This window comes from Perna viridis, chromosome 12 (genome assembly GCF_037379345.1).
Source record: "Perna viridis isolate PV_CMFRI_1.1 ecotype Kerala chromosome 12, ASM3737934v1, whole genome shotgun sequence".
In the NCBI taxonomy this organism is placed as follows: domain Eukaryota; kingdom Metazoa; phylum Mollusca; class Bivalvia; order Mytilida; family Mytilidae; genus Perna; species Perna viridis.
The window spans coordinates 12600854-12622650 of record NC_142456.1 but is presented as its reverse complement, the minus strand read 5'-3'; the positions used below and the strand labels follow the sequence as shown (position 1 = coordinate 12622650).

Genomic DNA, 21797 nt, shown 5'->3' with positions numbered 1-21797 from the left:
TGGTTAAAAAAGGAAAAGATCCAGTGACGTCACTGGCGATTTTGTTTACCAATTAGGTATTGGTGATATGAATATTTTTGAGTTTTTACAATAAAATCAGTGTCGTTTTACCCTGGGTAAGAGCCAGTAACGAGATATTATCCAGTCACTTTCCCTTATGAACAGTTTAACGCTATGTAAGCATCGGTAAACCAGTACTCCAGAGTTCACTACCAGTATATAGTACAGAGTTAGACGATCCTAATGCAACATGTTAGGATTCACTACTTAGTCGCCTTTTACGACAAGCTTAGCGCTGCTGCAGGAGGTCTTTTCTTTTGATACCCGAACCTGCACGGGGCCCCACTACATTGAAAATTTATACGAAGTATGTGTTAAGCTTCTTATATAATTCTTTAATATAATAACGAACTCAGACAGCCGGAATTCCTAAAATGTAACGATATGAATGATATGGAAATCCTTTGTATTTTCCCATTTGACTCGTCTTTCACAAACGTGTAATAATTTTATTGATGATAAAATTATTTATAATATTGTCTGCACAAAATTCATACCTCTTTCACACATTTCGGTCGTACTCATGGTGTTATACGTTCAAGGTAATTATTACCTCTTTTCCTGTGTTTATTACCCAATTTTCATGTGTATAGTTTATACCTGTCACTCGTGTCATAGGGCAATTTAAATAATTACCCCCTCCGTCCCCATTTCCTCCTGTGTTTAATGCCCCGATCTCCTATTTATAGTATGAAGTTCTACTTCACAGGTTTACCATTAGAATATTACCTATATAACCAGTGTCAGCCGTTTTTCTTTTTATTTTTCCATGTTTTACGGTTCAAAGCTATTTTTTTAGTGTACTAAATTTTTCAATGATTTTTTTTTATTTTATTTATTTTGTTTAACTATAGTTATAGATCTAAATATAACTTTTTATAAATTATCATATTCGCATTTTCCCCCTTTTTTTATTGTAATAATTTTCAATTATTCAATATTTTTGTTCTTTTATTAATACCATCAATAAACATACGTTAACCTTTTAAACTATAGTCTTAAATCTAAAAATTACCTTTTTTATAAAGTATTTTTAAAAAAGTATTTTTTGATTTTTATAAATACTCGTAAGAGTAGTCAAGGACGTTAAGTAATAGTTTCGTAAACTGATATTTTGGAAAATTAAATTTATATGCAATTAAAAAGAGAATACACTAAAAGGCTGGCGAGAATTGGTGAAGAATATCGAAGTATCATATCTCACTGCCTTTCGTTTTACGGACCCGCATTATAGGAGGGCGGACCCGAAGAATACTCCAAGATCGGAACTTTTCATTACATGAATTCTTGATTTATGCTAACTGCCCCGTTAAGTCGCATTGCTGGGGTTGATTGATTATTGGGGTTTAAGGCCCAAGCGGCAATATTTCAGCTATATCCAAGCGATAAACATTAAATGAACATGAAATGATGATGAAATGAAAAAAATGGGATGGCACACAAGGACAATGGAGTCGACGAATTTCGATTGCCACTAGAAAAAGGGAAAGGTGGGTAGGGTCGGGCAATTTAGACACCTGTGGCGGAGCCCTATCGTTCTTACTCCGGGAGAATACCACTAGAGGGTTCTTTTACGAGCTGGGTACGTGGTATTTTTCCAAACACAATGCATCAATTTGGTTTGCGGTCAGGTTTACCGTATTATAGCTTGACGACGCCAGCATGTAATATGCCAGAGGTACCCCATTCCACAATCCAGTCAGTAGCCTGTAGTTTACAAACTGTGTAAATTGTGTAATTTATATGAAATTAAACGATGAAAAAGTACACATTCGCATGACTCAATTATGAAAACTAAATCCTCATCACGCTCGATTAATACAAATTCACCAGTCATAACGATTGCAGAATTTTTTTTAAATGTTAACATTTCAATTTAATTTTAACGCAATTAAAGAGTAACTGGTAATCCAGATTTTCATGGCATAGCTTGAATTACATTTTATAAAGTTACTCTGTCCAATGAAATCGCTGTTTGCTGAATATCTGACCATAGATGAAGATTAGAAGAATTCTATCGCTGTTCTGTATAAAGTCAACAACTTTTAGTTCTTTTCGTCGAAAAGTCGAAGCTTTGTCACAACAACATGAAATCATTTCTGGCCCTTCTATTTTATATGATAATTTATCCAATCTCCCCACAGCGTCTTCCGATATATATAAATAATGTTTCCAAATTAACCCATTATCTTACATTATAAATCTCAATTTACTATCAACGTATGGCTAATTGATTTTGACTATCGGTTCCCATTGCTAATTGTCTCTATCCTCAACGAATAGGAAATGTCTCCCATTCAGGCACTGTACTTCACAATTAATGTATACAGCCCAAAAGTACCAACCATATAATATTGCGAATTTTGATATGCTGTACATGTGTCTTAGAATGACCTCTCATCAGTTACTTTTAAATAAAATACAAAGAAGATACAATATAATTCATTACAACGATATATGTATGTTTAACTACAGCTGCCAAAACTGAATTGCCCGCCATCATTTGTTGTCACACTAATACTTAAAGCATCTATTTCGACACCATATATATCGGTGACGGTTGGTAAAATCTCTAAATAAAATTCTCCTGCATCAAGGATCATATCTATTCCAAGGGAGATATTCTTTATCATATTCCATAAATCCCCAGAACCAAACTTTTCCTCGGTTTCTATTTCGGCAATATCTAAGGACTGAAGTCTTATAACAATATGGTCAGAGCATCCATCATTTGACACTAGAATCCAATTCATTGACACCGTAATACTACCCTTGACACAAACTGGTTGCCTTATATAACCACCGGAAATCAGATGAACTGCTTTGTATTCGGCAGCATTTGAACGCCACGAAATTGATTTGACAATTTGTATTTGAAAGTCTTCGGCCTGAAATAAATGCGTTGACTTTGTCAAGTTTTTTCTGGTGAAATTATGAAACAAAATATTCATGGCATTAATATTAAAGCCACAGTCAAAAACATCCGTTGTTGCTAAGTAATTGAAATCGAAGCAATAAATTAATAAGTTGTCAATCTCAACAAAAGATACAACTTCTGTTTCTAAAACCAAATGTATCAAAAATGTTCCCTTCCCAAAGAATATCGGATCTTTAAATACTACATAGGTATCATGGGTGTTTAACAAATTACTTCGATGTAACGGATCCGACCATAAAAAGTTGCTGTTGATGAAAACTTTACAAAATATATCTTTTTCCGTAGCAGGTACTAAATATCTAAGTTCCATTTGGAATTTAACTGGTCTTCTTACATCTAGAGAGAACTGTAAAGTACTTTTTGATTCAATACGTATGACCATGCCGTTCGATGCTTCAATTCGGTTATGAATTCTTTCTGGTTCAGTTGTAAATGATTCTGCTTCGAGTACTTGCCCCCTTTCCCTTGCTTTCCGTAGAATGAGAATATCGGAAAGCGGTTTGAGTTGAGATGTTATTGCAGTGTACCTGAAATAAAGATTGTGACAACAGTTTATTATATAGAGATCAGTAATTTATCGAATGTTTATCGACCTGTATAAAAGATTTCTCTACTTCCCATTGTAAAATAAAGTCTGTAATTTTACTCTCGAACTTTCTCCAACCAAAACGTCACAACACCAATATCAACCCGTTTACAAAATTTGAAAGTAATGTTGAACATATCAATTTCCTGTGGAAAGAATAGATAAAGTAAATAAAATATACAATTGGAAACCGCGAATAACCAAATATGCTAATTCGTACATTGAACGCGTAATTTCTCATTATTTCCAATAGTTTTCCTGTTATATCAATTTTCAATTTCAACGCAGACTTTTTGTATCGCTAGAACTCTAACAAATAGGTTTCTGGAACAGAGTTATGTTGCTACAAGATTGAAGTCATCACTACAGAAGTTTTATGGTCGTCATCATGAACTCGTGGATCGTTATGGTGTATCCATCAGCACCGTGAAAACCGATGTATTCAACGGGTCATAGTTTTCATTTCCTCGTTTGTCTACCCCGGACTTGACTTTTTATGAGCAACTCGGTGGGTGTTTCTAGAAAAGCAGAGGACACTTACCCTACCGGTGCACTTGGTCCATGCTCCCAGTTTTTAGTGGAGTCCGAGTTGCTCATTTACTTTTGTTACTTTGTATGTATGATTGTATGTTACTTTATGTTCTTTGTTGTGAATGTCTGTTTTCCATGTCTGGTCTTTGTCCCTGGATTACATTCTTTTGATTACCGCTATAACCTTGGTCCCCTTGGTTACTCTTAACTCAATCAAGTAAGTAAATTCGGATTCGGACAACAAAGTAACAATATAATACCTTTTTTTTAAAATAAATTAATGCACTTATGAAATAGAGAATTCTTTTCAAGAAAACCCTGCATGTTTAAAATTCGAAATTTCTGCTTAATAAAGTTATTATTCTACTACGTCCGAGAGTTTTGATCATAATCTTGAATATCGTTAAAATAAGAACATTTTGTGCATATAAAGGATACTTACACATTCGATGACTTGATACAATTCGCACAGCTCCGCCCCAGATTCTAAACAAAGAAAAAAATATGCTAATTGTTGCTTGCAATGATAAACAATGCCATATCATTCACCAGATCTATTCGGTAAATGTAATGATAGAGAATGGCAGTAAAAACGGGAAGCATTGTTAGAGGATGCAGTTAGTAGGGGGACTCTTCAAAAAACTGTTTTAAGGGTTGTTAGACATTTTAATTGTTATACAAGAGGAACATAAAGTTGCACACGTTGTTCCTGAAAGTATAAATAAATAATTTTACTCGTTATATTACTAAATAGTCGTTAAAAATATCAAAAACAAGAATCAAAGTTTAACCTTGTTGAGCATTGCATCTTTTTCCTACATTGAGTTATATACATATCAGTTGGTTTAGTGCGCGTTTATAATTAATAGTTTTGCCCCCTCTTTTTTTCATTTTCGACATATCATTAAACAACTGTATTGTTCCTTCTTAAGATTAACTTAATTAAACCCTGTGCAGGTCCAGGTGTTAAAAGAATACGCCTACAGCAGCGCTAAGCTTGTCGTAAAAGGCGACTAAATAGTGCTCAGAACCCTGGTTGTATGCCGTAGGTGGTGGAATGGGGTACCCCTGGCGTGTTATATACTGGGGTTGTCAGGCTATGTTACCGTACACACGACGATATACTTTGAAAGTACTATTGTTCGTGGGGTACCAATTTTCGTGGTTTTTTTGTGAGTAGGCCAAACCACGAAATTTTGTTCCCAACGAAAAGGAGAATCCAGTCGATGAATATACTGAAAACCTCAAAACCAAGAATTTAAGAATCCACGAACTTGTGTTTCTTCCCTAATCCATGAAAATTTGTATCCACGAATTATAGTACTTTTACTTTATCTTATATTGAGACATAATATCTTTAGGTGTTACTATGGTAACTGTTGCATTTCATGGATATTAATGACTTAAACTGATCTTTCAATCTTACTTTTTTGTAGTTTGAAATATTTTTGTTCATGTTGTAAAAGTGAGTGATGTGTTTTCATGAAATGTAATTTTCACGATCCCGAAATTTATCCTGTATATAGATATGGGAAGCAGCCCTGAATCGCGTGTTTCGGGTCAAGGCGCCCACCGCAAATATAGTGGAAATGGATTACCACCAAAAGGTAACGAAAACCATTATAATTGTTTCTTTCACTTTATCTAACCCCGTGCAGGTCCGGGTGTTAAAAGAATAGGCCTGCAGCAACGCTAAGCTTGTCGTAAGAGGCGACTAAATAATACTCAGAACCCTGGCCTAGGGCTAGGGCGCTTTCCCCACAGAGCAACTGGGTTGTGTGCCCCAGGTGGTGGAATGGGGTACCCCTGGCGTGTTATATACTGGGGTTGTTATAATACGGAAAACTTGACGGCAAACCATAGTGGTGCACCGTGTTGGGAAAGATGCCAACTTCCTCGCACGTCAAAGAACGCTGTTGTGGTATTCGATAGGAGTAGGAACCTTTGCACTCCGCCGCAGGAGGCTAAATTGCCCTACCCTACCCATCCCTCCCTTTGTCTTGTGGCAATCAAAAGTTGTCGACCCTTATTATCCTTGTGTCCCATCCCCTTTTTCATTTCATCATCATCATTTCATGTTAATTTTATCATCCCTATCATGTTCATCGCCTGAATATAGCTGAAATATTGCTGCTCTGATGTTAAACCGAAACAATCAATCAATCAATTCACCGTATCTATCTAAAGTTAAGCAGTCAAGGTCTCATATATGTATACATTAATTATTGATTTAACTATATATTTCTGAAAGTAAATGTTTTGACTTTCCTTAAAATCTTATATTCTATTCGAAGTTTTATTTTTTTGTCGGTAAATGAATTTTTCATTGGTAAACTTTTAAATTGTCAACTTTATTTGATCACAAGTAAGGAATTAATGTTGCAGCCATTCAGGATCATTTGGCAAGTAGTTTGAACAGCTTAATATTGTAATTATCATTTTGTAGATGCATGGTAAACCTGGCCTATTTCATGTACATGTATTGAAGTATTGAATCAAAAGGGGTCTCCCAACGCTAGTTTAATAACAAGAAAGGAGAATACATACAAAGAGTAATCAAGGGAACCAAGGTTCTGGTGGTAATCAAACGAATGTTATCCGTAAACAAAGACCAGACACGGAAAAACAGACAAACAAAACAAAGAACATAAAGTAAATAAAACAATACATACAAAGTAACAAATGCAAATGAGCAACTCGACTCCACAAAAAAAAAAATGGAGCATGGACCAGGGGCACCGATAGTGTAAGCGTCCTCTGCTTTTCTAGAAACAATAAAATGTGTTGCTGTCTTGTGATTTTAGTAAACTTAAATAAAGTTGTTACAGTTTAAATTCTTCACTTATTCGATATTGATTTATTCGCTCTTTATTTTTTCTTAATTTTTATCTAATGACATGTACTTTTATTGTTTACATTTACAAAGGCATGTAGTTCTTTGCCTTAAAACCATACTTTACATTCTTATTTTATTGCACTAAGAAAGAAAATATCTGCCTAACAGATGAAAGGATAAACGGAAGGATAACGATAAAACATTTTACGACAAGGAGTTGTAACATTTGTTTTTTAAATCGTTTAAAAAAAAAAACAATCGGTCGGAAAGTTGATAAGACGATTATTGGGTTCTTTGTCATGGTTGAATTTTGCAGAATAATATTAAAAGAAATGAGAAATTTTAGAAAGACAGGTAACTATGGGATAACTAGCGCAGAAAGCGTATCACATTACTAGTAATTTCCAACTTAATGTTTTAATGGATTATCTGAAAGAAAATATTTTTTTTACTTCAACATTAAAATTGAAATAGGATTATGCTACTCGAAGAAAAGTCACTTTTTAAAGTTTAATTATCGTCAAATTTAACTTTTTTCGACTGAAATTTGTAGACATAAATTCTTTGCAAGAAATATGTCTGCATAGTTACAAAAAAAGTACAAAATGAAAAGAAGACCAATTTAACCAGAGCAAGCTGTGTCGCAGGTCCCCCATTTCGCAACGAAAGTGATATTTCAAGGAATATTAGTTATGAAAAGAAAGATTATTACCATAGTTATGCCCCAGAAAAACGGACGGAAAGCTGAATTCTGCTCTCCACAGTTACCTCGTAAGCTTTAACTATGTAAATAAATAGAAAGTGTATGAAGTTATTTGAAAGTTATGCCCAGAACACCAAATTTCGGTCTAAAACCAAGAACTATTTCTTTAAGTGTGTGTGACCTTGACCTTTGACAGTTGACCTACATACCAAATATCAATAAGTGTCTTCTAAACCCCATTAGTATTCAATTTTGCGATTATAAGTTTGATAAGAGTGTATTCAGGTGTTCAAAAGTTATGTCCCAGGAACCAGTCTTCGGTTCAAAAAATATATTTCATTAATTACGCGTGACCTTGACCTTTTAACTAGTGGCATCAAAATTGATAGGCGACTTTTTTTACAATATAAGCTTTTAAAAGTGAAAGTATATATGATAAATGTCTATGAAGGGGCCCCGTGCAGGTCCGCGTGTGAAAAGAATAGGCCTGCAGCAGCGCTAAGCTTGTCGTAAAAGGCGACTAAATAGTGCTCAGAAACCTAGCCAGGGGCTAGGCGCTCTGCCCACAGAGCAACTGGGATGTATTCCCCAGGTGGTTGAATGGGGTACCCCTGGCGTGTTACATGCTGGAGTTGTCAGACTATAATACGGAAAACCTGACGGAAAACCATAGTGGTGCACCGTGCTGAGAAAGATGCTTAAAGAACACTGCTGTAGTATTCGATAGGAGTAGGAACCTTTTGCACTCCGCCACAGGAGGCTAAATTGCCCGACCCTACCTATCCCTACCTTTTTCTAGTGGCTATCTAAAGTTGTCGACCCTATTTTCCTTGTGTCCCATCCCAATTCCATTTCGTCATCATTTCATGTTCGTCGTCTGGATATAAATGAAATACTGCTGCTCGGACGTTAAACCCCAACCAGCAACCATCATCAACCTTTTGACACCGGGACCCGCACGGGGCAGCACACTATCCGTGAAGTGTTTGATAAAATGAACATGGAATGATGATAAAATGTTTGTTTGTTCTGTTTGTTTATTCGTTTGTTGGGGTTTAACGCCCGAGCAGCAATATTTCAGCTATATTCAGACGATGAACATGAAATTGATGATAAAATGAACATTAAATGATGATGAAATGCCAAAGGGATGGGAGACAAGGACAATGGGGTCGACAAATTTTGATTGCCACTGGAAATAGGTAGAGGTGGGTATGGTAGGGCAATTTAGCCTCCTGTGGCGGAGCCCTATGGTTCCTACTCCGGGAGAATACCACAGTAGGGTTCCTTAACATGCGAGGAATGTGACATCTTTGCCAACACGGTGCACCACTATGGTTTGCACCCCAGCATGTTACACGCCAGGGGTACTCCATTCCACCACCTGGGGCACACATCCCAGTTGCTCTGTGGGCAGAGCGTCCTAGCCCCGGCTAGGATTCTGAGTACTATTTAGTCGCCTTTTACGACAAGCTTAGCGCTGCTACAGGTCTATTCTTTTGACACCCGGACCTGCACGGGGCGATGATGAAATGAAAATTTTGGATGGGACACAAGGGTAATAGGGTCGACGAATTTAGATTGCTGATCGAAAGAGGGAGCGATAGGTAAGGTCGTGCAATTAAGCCTCTTGTAGCGAAGCAAAGGCTCCTTCTCCTGTCGAATACTACAGCAGGGTTCTTTAAAGGAGAACAACATCTATTAACAAGTTATATGCTGAACTTTGAGAAAATTTGCAACAGGCGAAAAAAACATAAACTTATTAAATTTTACAAGATAATAAATGGTCTTACACCTGACTACATGTAAGAAATGGTCTTACACCTGACTACATGCGAGAAATGGTCGCTCCATATTATCCAAGGCAACATAATTATGCCTTGTGACAGGAAGATCAAAACTTTATTCTGCCTCAATGCAGGACTTCTTATTATAATAGTTTTTTTTTACCTGCTACAATTAGATTATGGAATGAACTTGATCCTGAAACTAAGAATTTACCAACTATAAGTTCATTCAAAGTGAAACTCGACAAAAATATAAATCAAATACCCACCAAAGCATTTTGAGAATGGAATAAGAAAATTCAATATCATGCTTTGTCAGTTGAGAAATATGGCCAGTGATTTGAAATCCCATTTGTTTCATGATTTCGTAGTAGATGATCCCTCTTGTCCATGCTGCTCTAGTCCATGTGAGGATAATATCCGTTACTTCTTTGACCGCCCAGCATATATTGTTATTAGAAACATTCTTTTTGAAAATCTGTCACTGTGGGTGTAATTGTTGATCTTGATCTGTTATTTGGTGACCGAAACTTGAATTATGAGAACAACATGTTTATTATTAAACAAGTTCATCAGTACATTAGAGATTCAAATAGTTTTGTTTGACACTCTTTTATCTTGTTAAATGGTATTGTGACTTTGTAAACCTTTTTCTCAACACATCAACTATGCCTACTATTTGTATATACTTTACATCTTTGTTCTTTTTATTTTCATTTTCAATTTATATCAAAATGACAATTTCCTGCTAATGCCAAATAACTTATTACTTACATTTCTAGTGTCTGTAATACCTATATTTTTCTCTCTCTTGTATTTGGTCCTTTTTATTTCATTTGAAAATTTCTTTCTATTTTGTTTTGTTCCCTCTCTCACAATATTAAAACTATTAATATACTGATGAAGATAACTGTTGTTGGCCTCTGTACTTATCCTAAATTTACAGTTTCTATGTAATGAAAGGCAGTGGCAATAGGTCATTTCATATAGTGACAAATAATTAGGAATAATTAAAATTATTTATATTTTATTGCACTACTTGTGTTTACATATGTTACTCAAAAATCCATTGTCCAAAATGGCCATGGCCTGCTGCCCCATTTCTATTGATCAATAATTCATATATCAAATATTGTGTTATATTGATAATTGTAATTTTGTACCTTGTATCATTATATAGGCTTAGCCTGCTGCCCAATCCATTTCTCTAAAGAAATTACAAATACCCAGAAAATTTTCTTACATTCAGCTAATCAGTTTGTTATAATCCACGCGTTTTTTAAAATAAATATAATGTACACGTACACATACTTCAAAACCAACGATGTGTGACATAGAAGTTGGGAAGTTTAAAAGTGCAGTTAAACGATCGTGTCAAGTATTTATTTTGGAGTTCATTGATTTATAATTATCGAGGTGCATGTGGCTGATACTTGAAATAAATACATTGAGATATTATACAAGATAAAGAATATTTATTTATATTGATTGATTGTTGGGGTTTAACGTCCGAGCAGCAATATCTATAAGTGTTTAATTTGAAAAAAATGGGAGTTTTTTGTATGACTTCACACAATCCCTGGGTGTGAAGGGTGTAAGAAATTAGGGAACCCCTACATAGCTACCTTGGACTTAAAAGGGAGTTTGCTGTATAGCAGGATTTGTAAATAAACTGTATATGAATCTTAAAAAATATTAAATTAATAATTCAGCAGCTAATGTCACAGTGTACGTTGCGACAAGAATGTGTCTATTAGAGCGAAATATGCAATCTGCTAACAGAGAAAATCTAAAACAGCTCTAGGTGCAAACCTTATACATTTAGTTGATAAATTAATTAAACAAAAACCATTAAGGAGATGAAATATGTCATCATATGAGCATTTGAGCAAATAAAAGATAATTTAGAACATATCGGAATTCCATGATTAGTACATATAATGTACTTGTCAGTGGGAAAGTCTTAATCCTAATGATTTAAAGTATTTAATATTATATTAAAACAGGCAAAATATGATGTTTTAAAAAGTTTTTAAAATGCTCCCATCCACTGAATTCCAGGCGTAGTTAAAATCAATAACACGAATGCTTAAAGCCTTAGCCGATTTTCTTACGAATAAGCTTTTTGACCGAATATTTTTACACCATATGTAGCTGAGGCCACAGTTTTTTTCCCGACGCAGTCGGTATAGTTTCACTTTTTACCCTTTAACCTTAAAGACGATGTTCCATGGAAAGGCAAGTCATTTGATCGCAGTTTTTTGTCAAATACTGATAATTAAGTTGCGTTCGAAAAAAAACTTAACCGAAAATTAAACTGTGCCATGTGTTATTTCCTAAATGAAAATTAAAAAGAAAAACAAATTACTGCGTCAGGTATCTTTATTTCAGCTATATGCAGGTGATGAACATGAAATGGATGATAAAATGAAATATGGGATGGGACACAAGGATAATGGGGTCGACAAATTTTGATTGCCACTTGAAACTGAGAGTGTAGGGTAGGGTCGGGCAATTTAGCCTTCTGTGGCGGAGTCCTCTGTTTCCGACTCCGGTAGAATACCACAGAAGGGTTCTTTAACGTATTAGAAACGTGGCATCTTTCCCAACACGTTGCACCATTATGATTTGCGGTCAGGTTTTCCGTATTACGGTCTGAAGACCCCAGCATGCAACATGCCAGGGTTAGTTACCCCATTCAACCACCTGGGGCACGCAACCCAGTTGCTCTACGGGCAGAGCGCACTAGTCCCCGACCAAGGTACTGAGCACTATTTAGTCGCCTTTTACGACAAGCTTAAAGCTGCTGCGGGCCTATTCTTTTGACACCCGGACCTGCAAGGGGCGGCAGATAATGAAGATTTACTTTAATTATCATTGAAAAAGGTTTATAAAGTTTCAATATTATGCTAGGTGAAATGGTAAGTTCTGCCTTAGAAAAGAAGAAGAAAAATACGTTTTAATTTTATCTATTACTAACATAAGCTCTCTTGCATATTTCCACAGCAAACTGTATTTTTTTTACTTACTTGCCATTTATCTCCCCTCATATTTATTTTTTTTCATGTTAAGATTTGAAACAAACCCACGACGTTTACAACTCTAAAATCGTTTATGAGAACTGTTTACATTTGAATTTTATCATCTTTAGTCATTGTTAACTGATTTCTTTAACCTTTAAACATGTATTTATTGAGATGAGGCAGTTTATACAGCCATACTTGCTATTTTTTGTCACGAACAAAACCAAAAGCATACATTATCTGTGGCTGATGTTTAAAATACACCTCCTGAAATGTGTAACATTCCCATTTAAGCGTGTTTCGTGTGCTTCATGTGCGTGTAACGTCCAGCATGGGATTCGTGTGTGCACTTCGTGCTTCGTTCTTTGGGTATCGTTTTTCATCTAGGATAGAAAGAAAACATCTTTCATTGGCTTTATTTTCTTCTTTTTTTTCTGAAAGACAATCGGCAGAATTTTTAAGTAGCACTCCAGCTAAGGATCATGCAAAATGTGATTCATGGGTAAAAAGCGTACATATTTTTATTTTTGATATTTTGTTTGAAATGTCATAGTAAACAGAAATTAACATGTGGCTTTTCATATAACCCGTGCTCTTAGGAGATAAAAATTATATAGAATGCACTGTAGATTTCAAAATTAAGGGAGATAACTCTGTAAATGGCACTCAAATACAATAAAATCTACTGGATTTTCAATGTGGATTATCTCCTAAGAGCAGGCAGATTTGAATGAATAATTACACATTTCATGGTATAGACCCATAAAACAACTTAATTACAAAAATAAAAATATGTAGCCTTTTTTGGGGTGTATCACATTTTTCAGATTTGCATGATTCTTACAAAGACAGATTTTTTTTAAAATCACAAATAACGACTTTTGGGTAGGGGGTCTGAAGGAGTGTTGGTAGGGTGACCGGAAACATTTTAAGCCTAAACGGGTGGTCTATTTATTACTCCAGCAGTGCTAGAGGTTGTCTGGCAAGCTATTTTTTGACTTTAGTTGGGGTATGAAGGAACGGAATTCGGACCTGTCACATTATAGGAGTAGTCTATATATATACAAATAATATGATGTTTGAGTTTTCAAAAGCGATTCTGAAATCGATTATTTTCAAATTCTTAAATATATTTTGAATGGAAAAATGCGCATAAGGCAGCCCAAAAGGTAGATAATTATTTAAACAGCATTTCATTAAGAGCACAAGTTATATATATTTCCTCACATTTGGCTGGAGGAAAAACTTGGGTTGCAAGGTTAAATAGGACATTCCTTTTACATATCTTTTAGGAGTTTATGTTCTATACACGTACGCGTATATCATGTATATGAACTTTTCGACGTTGTTGTTGCAAAACACGTGGCAATGAGAAATTTGTTTAGTTGGGGTAGTTCAATTAGCTGCCATTATGTACACGTATAAGTACAATGTATATGTAGGTACATTCCCTAGGAGCTCCAACGATTTTTAGTTTTGTTATATATGTATATATCAGACTGCGTGTACTGACAACTCTTAATGTGATTTTTAATTCAAACATTTTTGTTTAAGACTTCGTATCAATAAAGTAAATTGTGTACATGTACATAAAAATATAATTCTTATTTAAACATTGTACATATAAATATTACTCTAAATATTAAATGTTTACCATGTAAAATCTTTTATAATACTTAAAGTTTAATAACCATATTTGTTAAATTTCCGATTTATAGAAAACCATCACATTATGTCTTTATGTACATATTATTGTGTGGAAATAGTTTATGAACTGTACAAGTACGACGGATCCGTCAAGATTACATCTGTTAAATCAAGTACGAAAGTACATAAAGGGTTGACTGGCTTTCGAAATCAAAACACTTAAATACATGTATAAACACGAACAAAATTTTAGCGACAAACCTGTTGATTTATTTTTCAGGTTTCTGTATATATTTGCATGTATTTGTATTACTCAAGATTCTCCCTCAGTATTATTTCTCCATTGTCATGATTGGAAATGTTAAAGTTTTTAACTTTGATTTTCAACATTTGAGCTTTAGCATAATAAGTGGAGAAATAGTTTAGGAATTAGAAATGAGGTTGTAATAATCTCCTTTTCTGGGCTCATTTTATTATGATATTGTACACATATGTGCATGTAAGTTAAAGTACTTTTAAGACAAAACGTATGAATGTTCAAATTTGCACTTCGGGCAATACCAGTCTGTGTCCATAATGTCCCCTCGGGCAATACCAGTCTGTGTCTACACTTGTGCATTGAAAAAAAATCAGGAATCAATACATGTAGGAAATAATTGTTTTCAAACATTCGTACATCATTTGAATATATAATCAGCTGATAGTGAAAGAGTAATCAAGGGAACCAAGGCTATAGCGGTAATCAAAAGAATGTAATCCAGGGACAAAGACCAGACATGGAAAACAGACATACACAACAAAGAACATAAAGTAACTAAAATCATACATACAAAGTAACAAAAGTAAATGAGCAACTCGGGCTCCACTAAAAACTGGGAGCATGGACCAGGTGCACCGGTAGGGTAAGCGTCCTCTGCTTTTCTAGAAACACCCGCCGAGTTGCTCATAAAAAGTCAAGTCCGGGGTAGACAAACGAGGAAAGAAATTTTGAAACATTGCCAAAATTTGAAGGGCCAAAATGTAAAGCTTCCAAAACTATAGTTTTTTGTTTTTCGTTTAAGAAAAATAATTGAGTATTTTTCCCCCAATTTATGAAATTTCAACATTTTCATACTCCGAGAACAGAGAAAATGCTTTTGAAACATACCATGTATAATCAAATGGACATTTTTCATATTAACATGACAAAATTTTGCCTTTTTTAGACAAGTAAGATTGTATCGCATTGGTTGAAAGAGCTAAATAATTTCAAAATAGAGCACATTTCATCAATTCTGTATGCAATTTTGGTATTTTAATTCTCCCGGAACAAGAAAAATGTGTTCCCAATGATCCATATACAACAAATATTGAAATTTCTTTCATTATTTTTTTCTTTTCATATTTAGAGCAATTAGATGGTATCACATTAAAATACTAAATTATCTACAAATTGAGTATAAATTACCCCAATTTTATGAAATTCCAATATTTTCATACTCCTAGTCCAGTCAATATTTCACAATGTACCATGTATGATAAAAATAGAAATTTTTCATATCAAGAATGCAATACTTTCTTTTTTTGTAGACAAATAAGATGGTATCGCATCAGTTAAAATAAATTATTTAAAAAATAAAGTATTTTTTACCAATACGTTATGAAATTTTGGTATTTATATTCTCCTGGAACAAAGAAAATTTGTTCGCAATGATGCATATGCAACAAAAATGAACATTTTTCACAGAATAATTACTTTAATTTCATATTCAGAGCAATAAGATGGTATCGCATCAATTAAAAATACTTTATCTAAAAATTGAGTATATTTTGTTGGCCAGTTTCATGAAATTTCAATATTTCAATATACTCCCAAGTCCAGTCAAAATGTTTTCGCAATGTACCATGTATAATAAAAATGGACAATTTTTGTATCAATAATGCAATTTATTTTCATTTTTAGACAAATAAGATGGTATCACATTAATTAAAATAGCTTAACTACCTCAAAATAGAGTATTTTGATCACAATGATCCAAATTCAACAAATATGGACATTTTACACATAAAAATAGTTTTATTATTTCATATTCAAAGCAATATGATTCTACGGTAAAAAAAACTATATCAACTATTTTTTTTTTAAATTTCTTCCATTTTAAGAACTTTCAACATTTTCATACCAATGACAATGTTTTCGCAATGTACGATGTATAACGAAAATGAACGTGATTTTATATCAAAACATATATAGGCATTTAAATATTGTGTATTTTGAATGTGTTCCTTAAAGCATAATATACTTAAATGTATAATTACATGTAAGATGTTAGCAATCATCAAAATAAAACGAAAACGTACACTGTATATCATAAATTATTGTTAGTTTCGTTTTGCAAGTTAGATTTCGAAATATACATGTACCAATTACTGAGATGAATACTTCCGGCGGACATGATCTATCGTGGTTCGTGCAACGTATTTCGTGTGGCTTTGTGTATCGTGCGCTTCGTGTGTACGTTTCGTGGGAATCGTGTGCTAGTTTCGTGGGCTTTGTGTTCGTGGGATTGGGAAAGTTACACGTTTCAAAAGGTGTAGTATGTCACAATTTGCGATTGCCATTTTTTAATAGTCTGCGGCAGACAAAATAATAATTAAAAAACTGAAATCCATTTATTTATTTTTTACCACCAGATGGAAAATAGGGTCGGCGAATCCGTTCTCAAATGAATTGAAAAAAATGTAAAAATATTTAAAATTTTATCCGGTTTAATTTATGATTTAATCTAAACCTTTGTTTTTGTTTAAGCTTTTAAAAGTAATACATATGCTTTGATTAATCTTAAAATTCTATAGAACAGGTAATTTTGTCTCATTTAAGGTGTTCCAATCCTTTAAAAAATGTTTACCCCCAACCCCGCCGATGACTAATATCGATATATAATCGTTGAAATCTGTAAAGAATAAAAGCTCAAAATTGTAATGATACTGAATTGTGACACTACGATATAAAGTAAAGTGCTCAAACTACCAGGAAGAACAGAAAAAACAAAGTGATTTTATACTTACAGAAGGTATTTTATCTTTCTCTGTGTAAATGAAATCGTCATTGTCTTCCAAGTCATCTTTTGTCAAAACTATATTAAAAATAGTACACACTTTTTGTTTCCTGTCATAATTGTAAGATTTACAGGCATCCAAACAATAACAATGTTCTGCGCAGTGAAACATACTAGTTCCATGTGTTTTAAGTAAAAATGGGTTTTGTATCACCGTAAGTTTTCGAAACTGTAATATATCATACGAATAACCTAAAAACGGGAAACAGAACAGCGCAAACATTATACGATAGAACATTTTAGCACTGTTCATTAGAAATGTGCAAAGTGCTATACAACACGACTAGTCTGTATTTCACCTAATTAAATCTTAATAGGACATTAAATATGTAATAGTTTATTAGATATGGAATACAATCCAATTAATTTAAAAGATTGTCATCATTATGCCATCCAGTCCTGTTGCTTCATTGATGTGCAAAGATCAATTCGAAGTCAACTCCTTCAGCTGTATCCTAGGTTTCTGAGAATGATTCGTATAACGTATCTGCTTAAACCCCATGATTTTATAAATAGAAAAAAACGTCCCCTTTATTATATTATTTAACCTAATGCATTAAAGATAAAATCAAACCGTTTCCAAAAATAATTCTATTGATAACATGCATTTCACATGCTGTAAAAAAACTTTCAGTTTTGTAGAAAAAATGTTTGGGCAAATTGTTTTTGTTATGAGCACTTTTGGGCAAATTATTTTGTTATGAGCAAAATTGTGTAACTCCAATATACTTAAATTTTCAGTCTAATTAACGATTAAAGTGCAAATATATTTTTTTTATTTTTCCTCTACCAATATTGCATAATACCTGCGTGAAATGTTTCTAAAAAAATGCATGGAGAATAAACTTATTATAAATGCTATTAACAGTAGAGATTAAAGTGCCCTTTATTTGCCGGGGAATAAGAGAAGCTTAGAAACGTAAAAAACAATTAGAAAACCTTTTGTTGTGACTGCACATAATCCATTGCACTTTAATGTTTTTTTCTACTTAAACTTTACGCCTTTAACGATCTCATAGTGCCCGTATTGGCATTTGCACAATACCATGCTATGATTATACTAAAACGTTTGCAGATAAAATTCTATTTCTCCTCTGAGGCTGTCAAGCAATTACAAGAAAATCTTCTCATCGATTGAATTGAAACGGTTAATATGTTATTATGATTAAATACATCATCTTAATGTTATATTCATTGTAACGTTCATTTTCATTAGACAACACTGTAAAGCAACATTCGGATTGAAATGGACTTTCATTGGATAATACTGTTAATTTTTTGTTCGACTGATTGCCTCAAGTATTTCATACAAGATATATTTGACAGTTGCATTATCAACGCCAATCGCCAGGAAGCTCGATTTACCTAAGTCAAATACACAATTTACGGCCCAAAAACTTCAAATACAACAAAGGTTTTTCCTCAATCTCCTGCATAGAGGACCAATTCACTATTCCAAATCCTAAACACCATAAAAATTCTCTCACCCCGTGCAGGTCCGGGTGTTAACAGAATAAGCCAGCAGCAGCGCTAAGCTTGTCGTAAGAAACATAGCCGGGGGCCTAGGCGCTCTGCCCACAGAGCAACTGGGATGTGTGCCCCAGGTGGTGGAATGGGGTACCATAGTGGTGCACCTTGCTGGGAAAGATGTCACGTTCCTCAGAACAACTATTGCAATGGGATACACCTAGCATGCTACATACTGGGATCGTCAGGCCAAAATGCGGAAAACCTGACTGCAAATGTAGTCGTGCAACGTGTTGGGAAAGATGCTACGTTTCTCGCACATTAACAAAAACCCTGTTGTGGCATTCGATAGGAGTATAGCTTACTCCAAAGTGTAACGATGGAAATTAATAAGTTGTTGGTTCAGTGTTTGTTATCATGAATGGAAGCATTATGCCTTTTTTTAAGTTGTTTGTTTAATGTATTATATTTGCAAATTACCCTATATTTCCGTAAATTCACAATTTTTTATACAAAATGTACGATATTGGACCAGAAAGTATTTGTATTATTAATCATTACCTTCATATTTTAAATACACACGAGTAAAATCAATGTAGTAAATGTATTGACTTTAATCAGACAAACCTTGACCTTAGGATATTTTAAGATAAGGACATACCATAACCACATACATTGTCATGTTTGGTAATACGTTTGTTTTCGCATGTCTGTGTACATTTGCCCCACTGGTAAGTTATTCCAAGTTTTTAAACATGTATACACCAACCGCTACGCATGTCGACTTTGTCATTCGTTGGACAAAACGGGTCAAATGATAGATTTATAACTAGCTTATAGTGTTCACACTAAAATAGACAGTCCCCGTGCAGGTCCGGGTGTTAAAAGAATAGGCCTGCAGCAGCGCTAAGCTTGTCGTAAGAGGCGACTAAATAGTGCTCTGAAACCTAGCCGGGGGCCTAGGCGCTCTACCCACAGAGCAACTGGGATGTGTGCCCCAGGTGGTGGAATGGGGTACCCTGGCGTGTTACATGCTGGGATTGTCAGGCTATAATACGGAAAACCTGACCGCAAACCATAGTGGGGCATCGTGTTGGGAAAGATGTCACGTTCCTCGCACGTTAAAGAACCCTGCTGTGGTATTCGATAGGAGTAGGAACCTTTGCGCTCCACCACAGGAGGCTAAATTGCCCGACCCTACCAATCCCTCCCTTTTTCTAGTGGCAATCAAAATTTGTTGACCCTATCATCCTTGTGTCCCATCCTTTTTTTCATTTCATCATCATATCATGTTCATTTTATCATTCATTTCATGTCCATCGTCTGAATATAGCTGAAATATTGCTGCTCGGACGTTAAACCCCAACAATCAATCAATGAATCAGTCATCATCATCATTTCATGTTCATCGCCTGAATATAGCTGAAAACATGCTGCTTGGGTGTTAAACCCCAACAATCAATAATTCAAGCAATGTATTATGTTGACTATCTTATGTATTGCTCTTTCCAAAAAAATGTATTTTGAATTTTTGACAGGCTATTGAAGCTCTTTGTCAGACAAATGCGGACTGTGGAGACCCGACCTTGTGTTGCGTCATCACCCCGATGATTGTACGCAAACGACTGCTCTTCCCAGAAGAAAGTGGTTTATACGATAAAAATTTTTACAAACACGAATGTCTTCCGTTTAAAGGAGAAGATGCACATTTGTGTTTGGTAAGACAGCAATACTCCGCGACGAAGACTCACTACTCTGGATACAATGGCGGGTGTCCGTGCAAACCAGGATTGGTTTGCACTCCAAGTGATGAATTCCCGAACTTTACCCCGCGATTTGGGAAATGCACACCAGCTGTTTGATGTCCATTTTAACGAATCCAAACTATTAAACATGTATATCCTTCTCATGTATTCTCATTACTCACAAATAATGTGGTATATATATTTCAGTGTGTCCGACATAATTTCGTCCACAACTCTGTCTTGATAGGAAACTTGCCAAGAACTCTGTCTGCATCACCACAAAATTACGAAAATAAGACGCCAACTCTGATATAGGTTGTGGTTGCTTAAAAAGCGTAGACCGCAATCGTATCAACAAAATACACTAATGCGAAAACACAAGGATTAAAATATGACATGCTTACGTTAAACTATAAAAAGTGAAAATCATATGAAATTTAAAATTATGGCATCTATGCATCATATCGACGTATCGCCGGAAGTGGCAAAATAAATACAAATCGGTGATTGGTTTTGACAGCTTTCAACAGTCTGACGGGAAACCGTTATAATCAACATATTAGAATTTTTGTGGAAATTGATCCACAAAAACAAGTACGTTTATTATTTCCAAGAGGTCAGTCTCATATACCTGCGCATATCCTACTCTTCCTGTCATTTTCCTCAGCAACGACGTTATTATTCTTTTGTCTGTTAGGCAATCACTTGCATTACACAGACGTGTTAGTTAGGCCCGGGTTTCATAATAATCCTAAACTGCCTCAAAACCAAGTTTTTTTTTCAAATTTTCAATTTTATTTGATTTGATTGGTCCAAATTTGAGTTGATGAAGGATTTGAGGAAAATCTCCATTTATGAAACGAGGCCCAGGTCTTATCCGTCTTAAGTTTTGTTGCCACATTGAGCCGACCGTAGTTCCGACTAATTTCTAACTTTTCCCCCATTTTTATCTTCGCAAAAAGACATCTGCAAAAATTTGAATTAATTCATTTGCTTGATGTTTGTGTGATTTTCTTCATCAACGACGTTGAAATTTGTCTGATTATCCCAATTTTAAAGGCCTATAAGCTCCAGATCTTGTTGATCGTTGTTCAGGGAACTGCTCATTGAACTGCTTTTGTTTGTCACTTGCATAACAAAAGCGTGTTAGTTCAGGTCCTATCAATCTTAAGTTTTATGGCGTATTGAGCAGACTGTAGGTCCGACTTGTTTCGAACTTTGGTCCGCATTCTTAACATCGCAAATTGAAATTCGCAAAACTTTGAATTCTGCTACATTATTTTTGCAGGTGAGATGCCCATTTTGTCAAATTTGATAAGTAAAGATCCTTATTTTTTGTTTAGAATGGCGAAATCTTTTTTTTAATCATATTTGCT

At 34.7% G+C, this 21797-nt stretch overlaps 1 protein-coding gene and 1 long non-coding RNA gene across 2 annotated transcripts; one reads left to right on the top strand and one right to left on the bottom strand.

The window, feature by feature from the left end:
- Positions 1 to 2498: 2498 nt before the first annotated feature.
- LOC148601237 (uncharacterized) lies at positions 2499 to 19270 on the bottom strand. The gene is made up of 4 exons (XM_088555978.1): positions 19238 to 19270; positions 17160 to 17227; positions 4558 to 4601; positions 2499 to 3525 (listed from the first exon to the last, which is right to left on the bottom strand). Exon 4 carries the CDS (start codon positions 3378 to 3380, stop codon positions 2526 to 2528), a length of 855 nt encoding a protein of 284 aa, XP_088412104.1. The 5' UTR covers positions 3381 to 3525; positions 4558 to 4601; positions 17160 to 17227; positions 19238 to 19270; the 3' UTR covers positions 2499 to 2525.
- A 17-nt stretch (positions 19271 to 19287) lies between these two features.
- On the top strand, positions 19288 to 20581 carry LOC148601236 (uncharacterized). Its single transcript, XR_015917213.1, has 2 exons — positions 19288 to 19407; positions 20215 to 20581. It is a non-coding gene; the product is annotated as an uncharacterized LOC148601236 (long non-coding RNA).
- The last annotated feature ends 1216 nt before the right edge of the window (positions 20582 to 21797 follow it).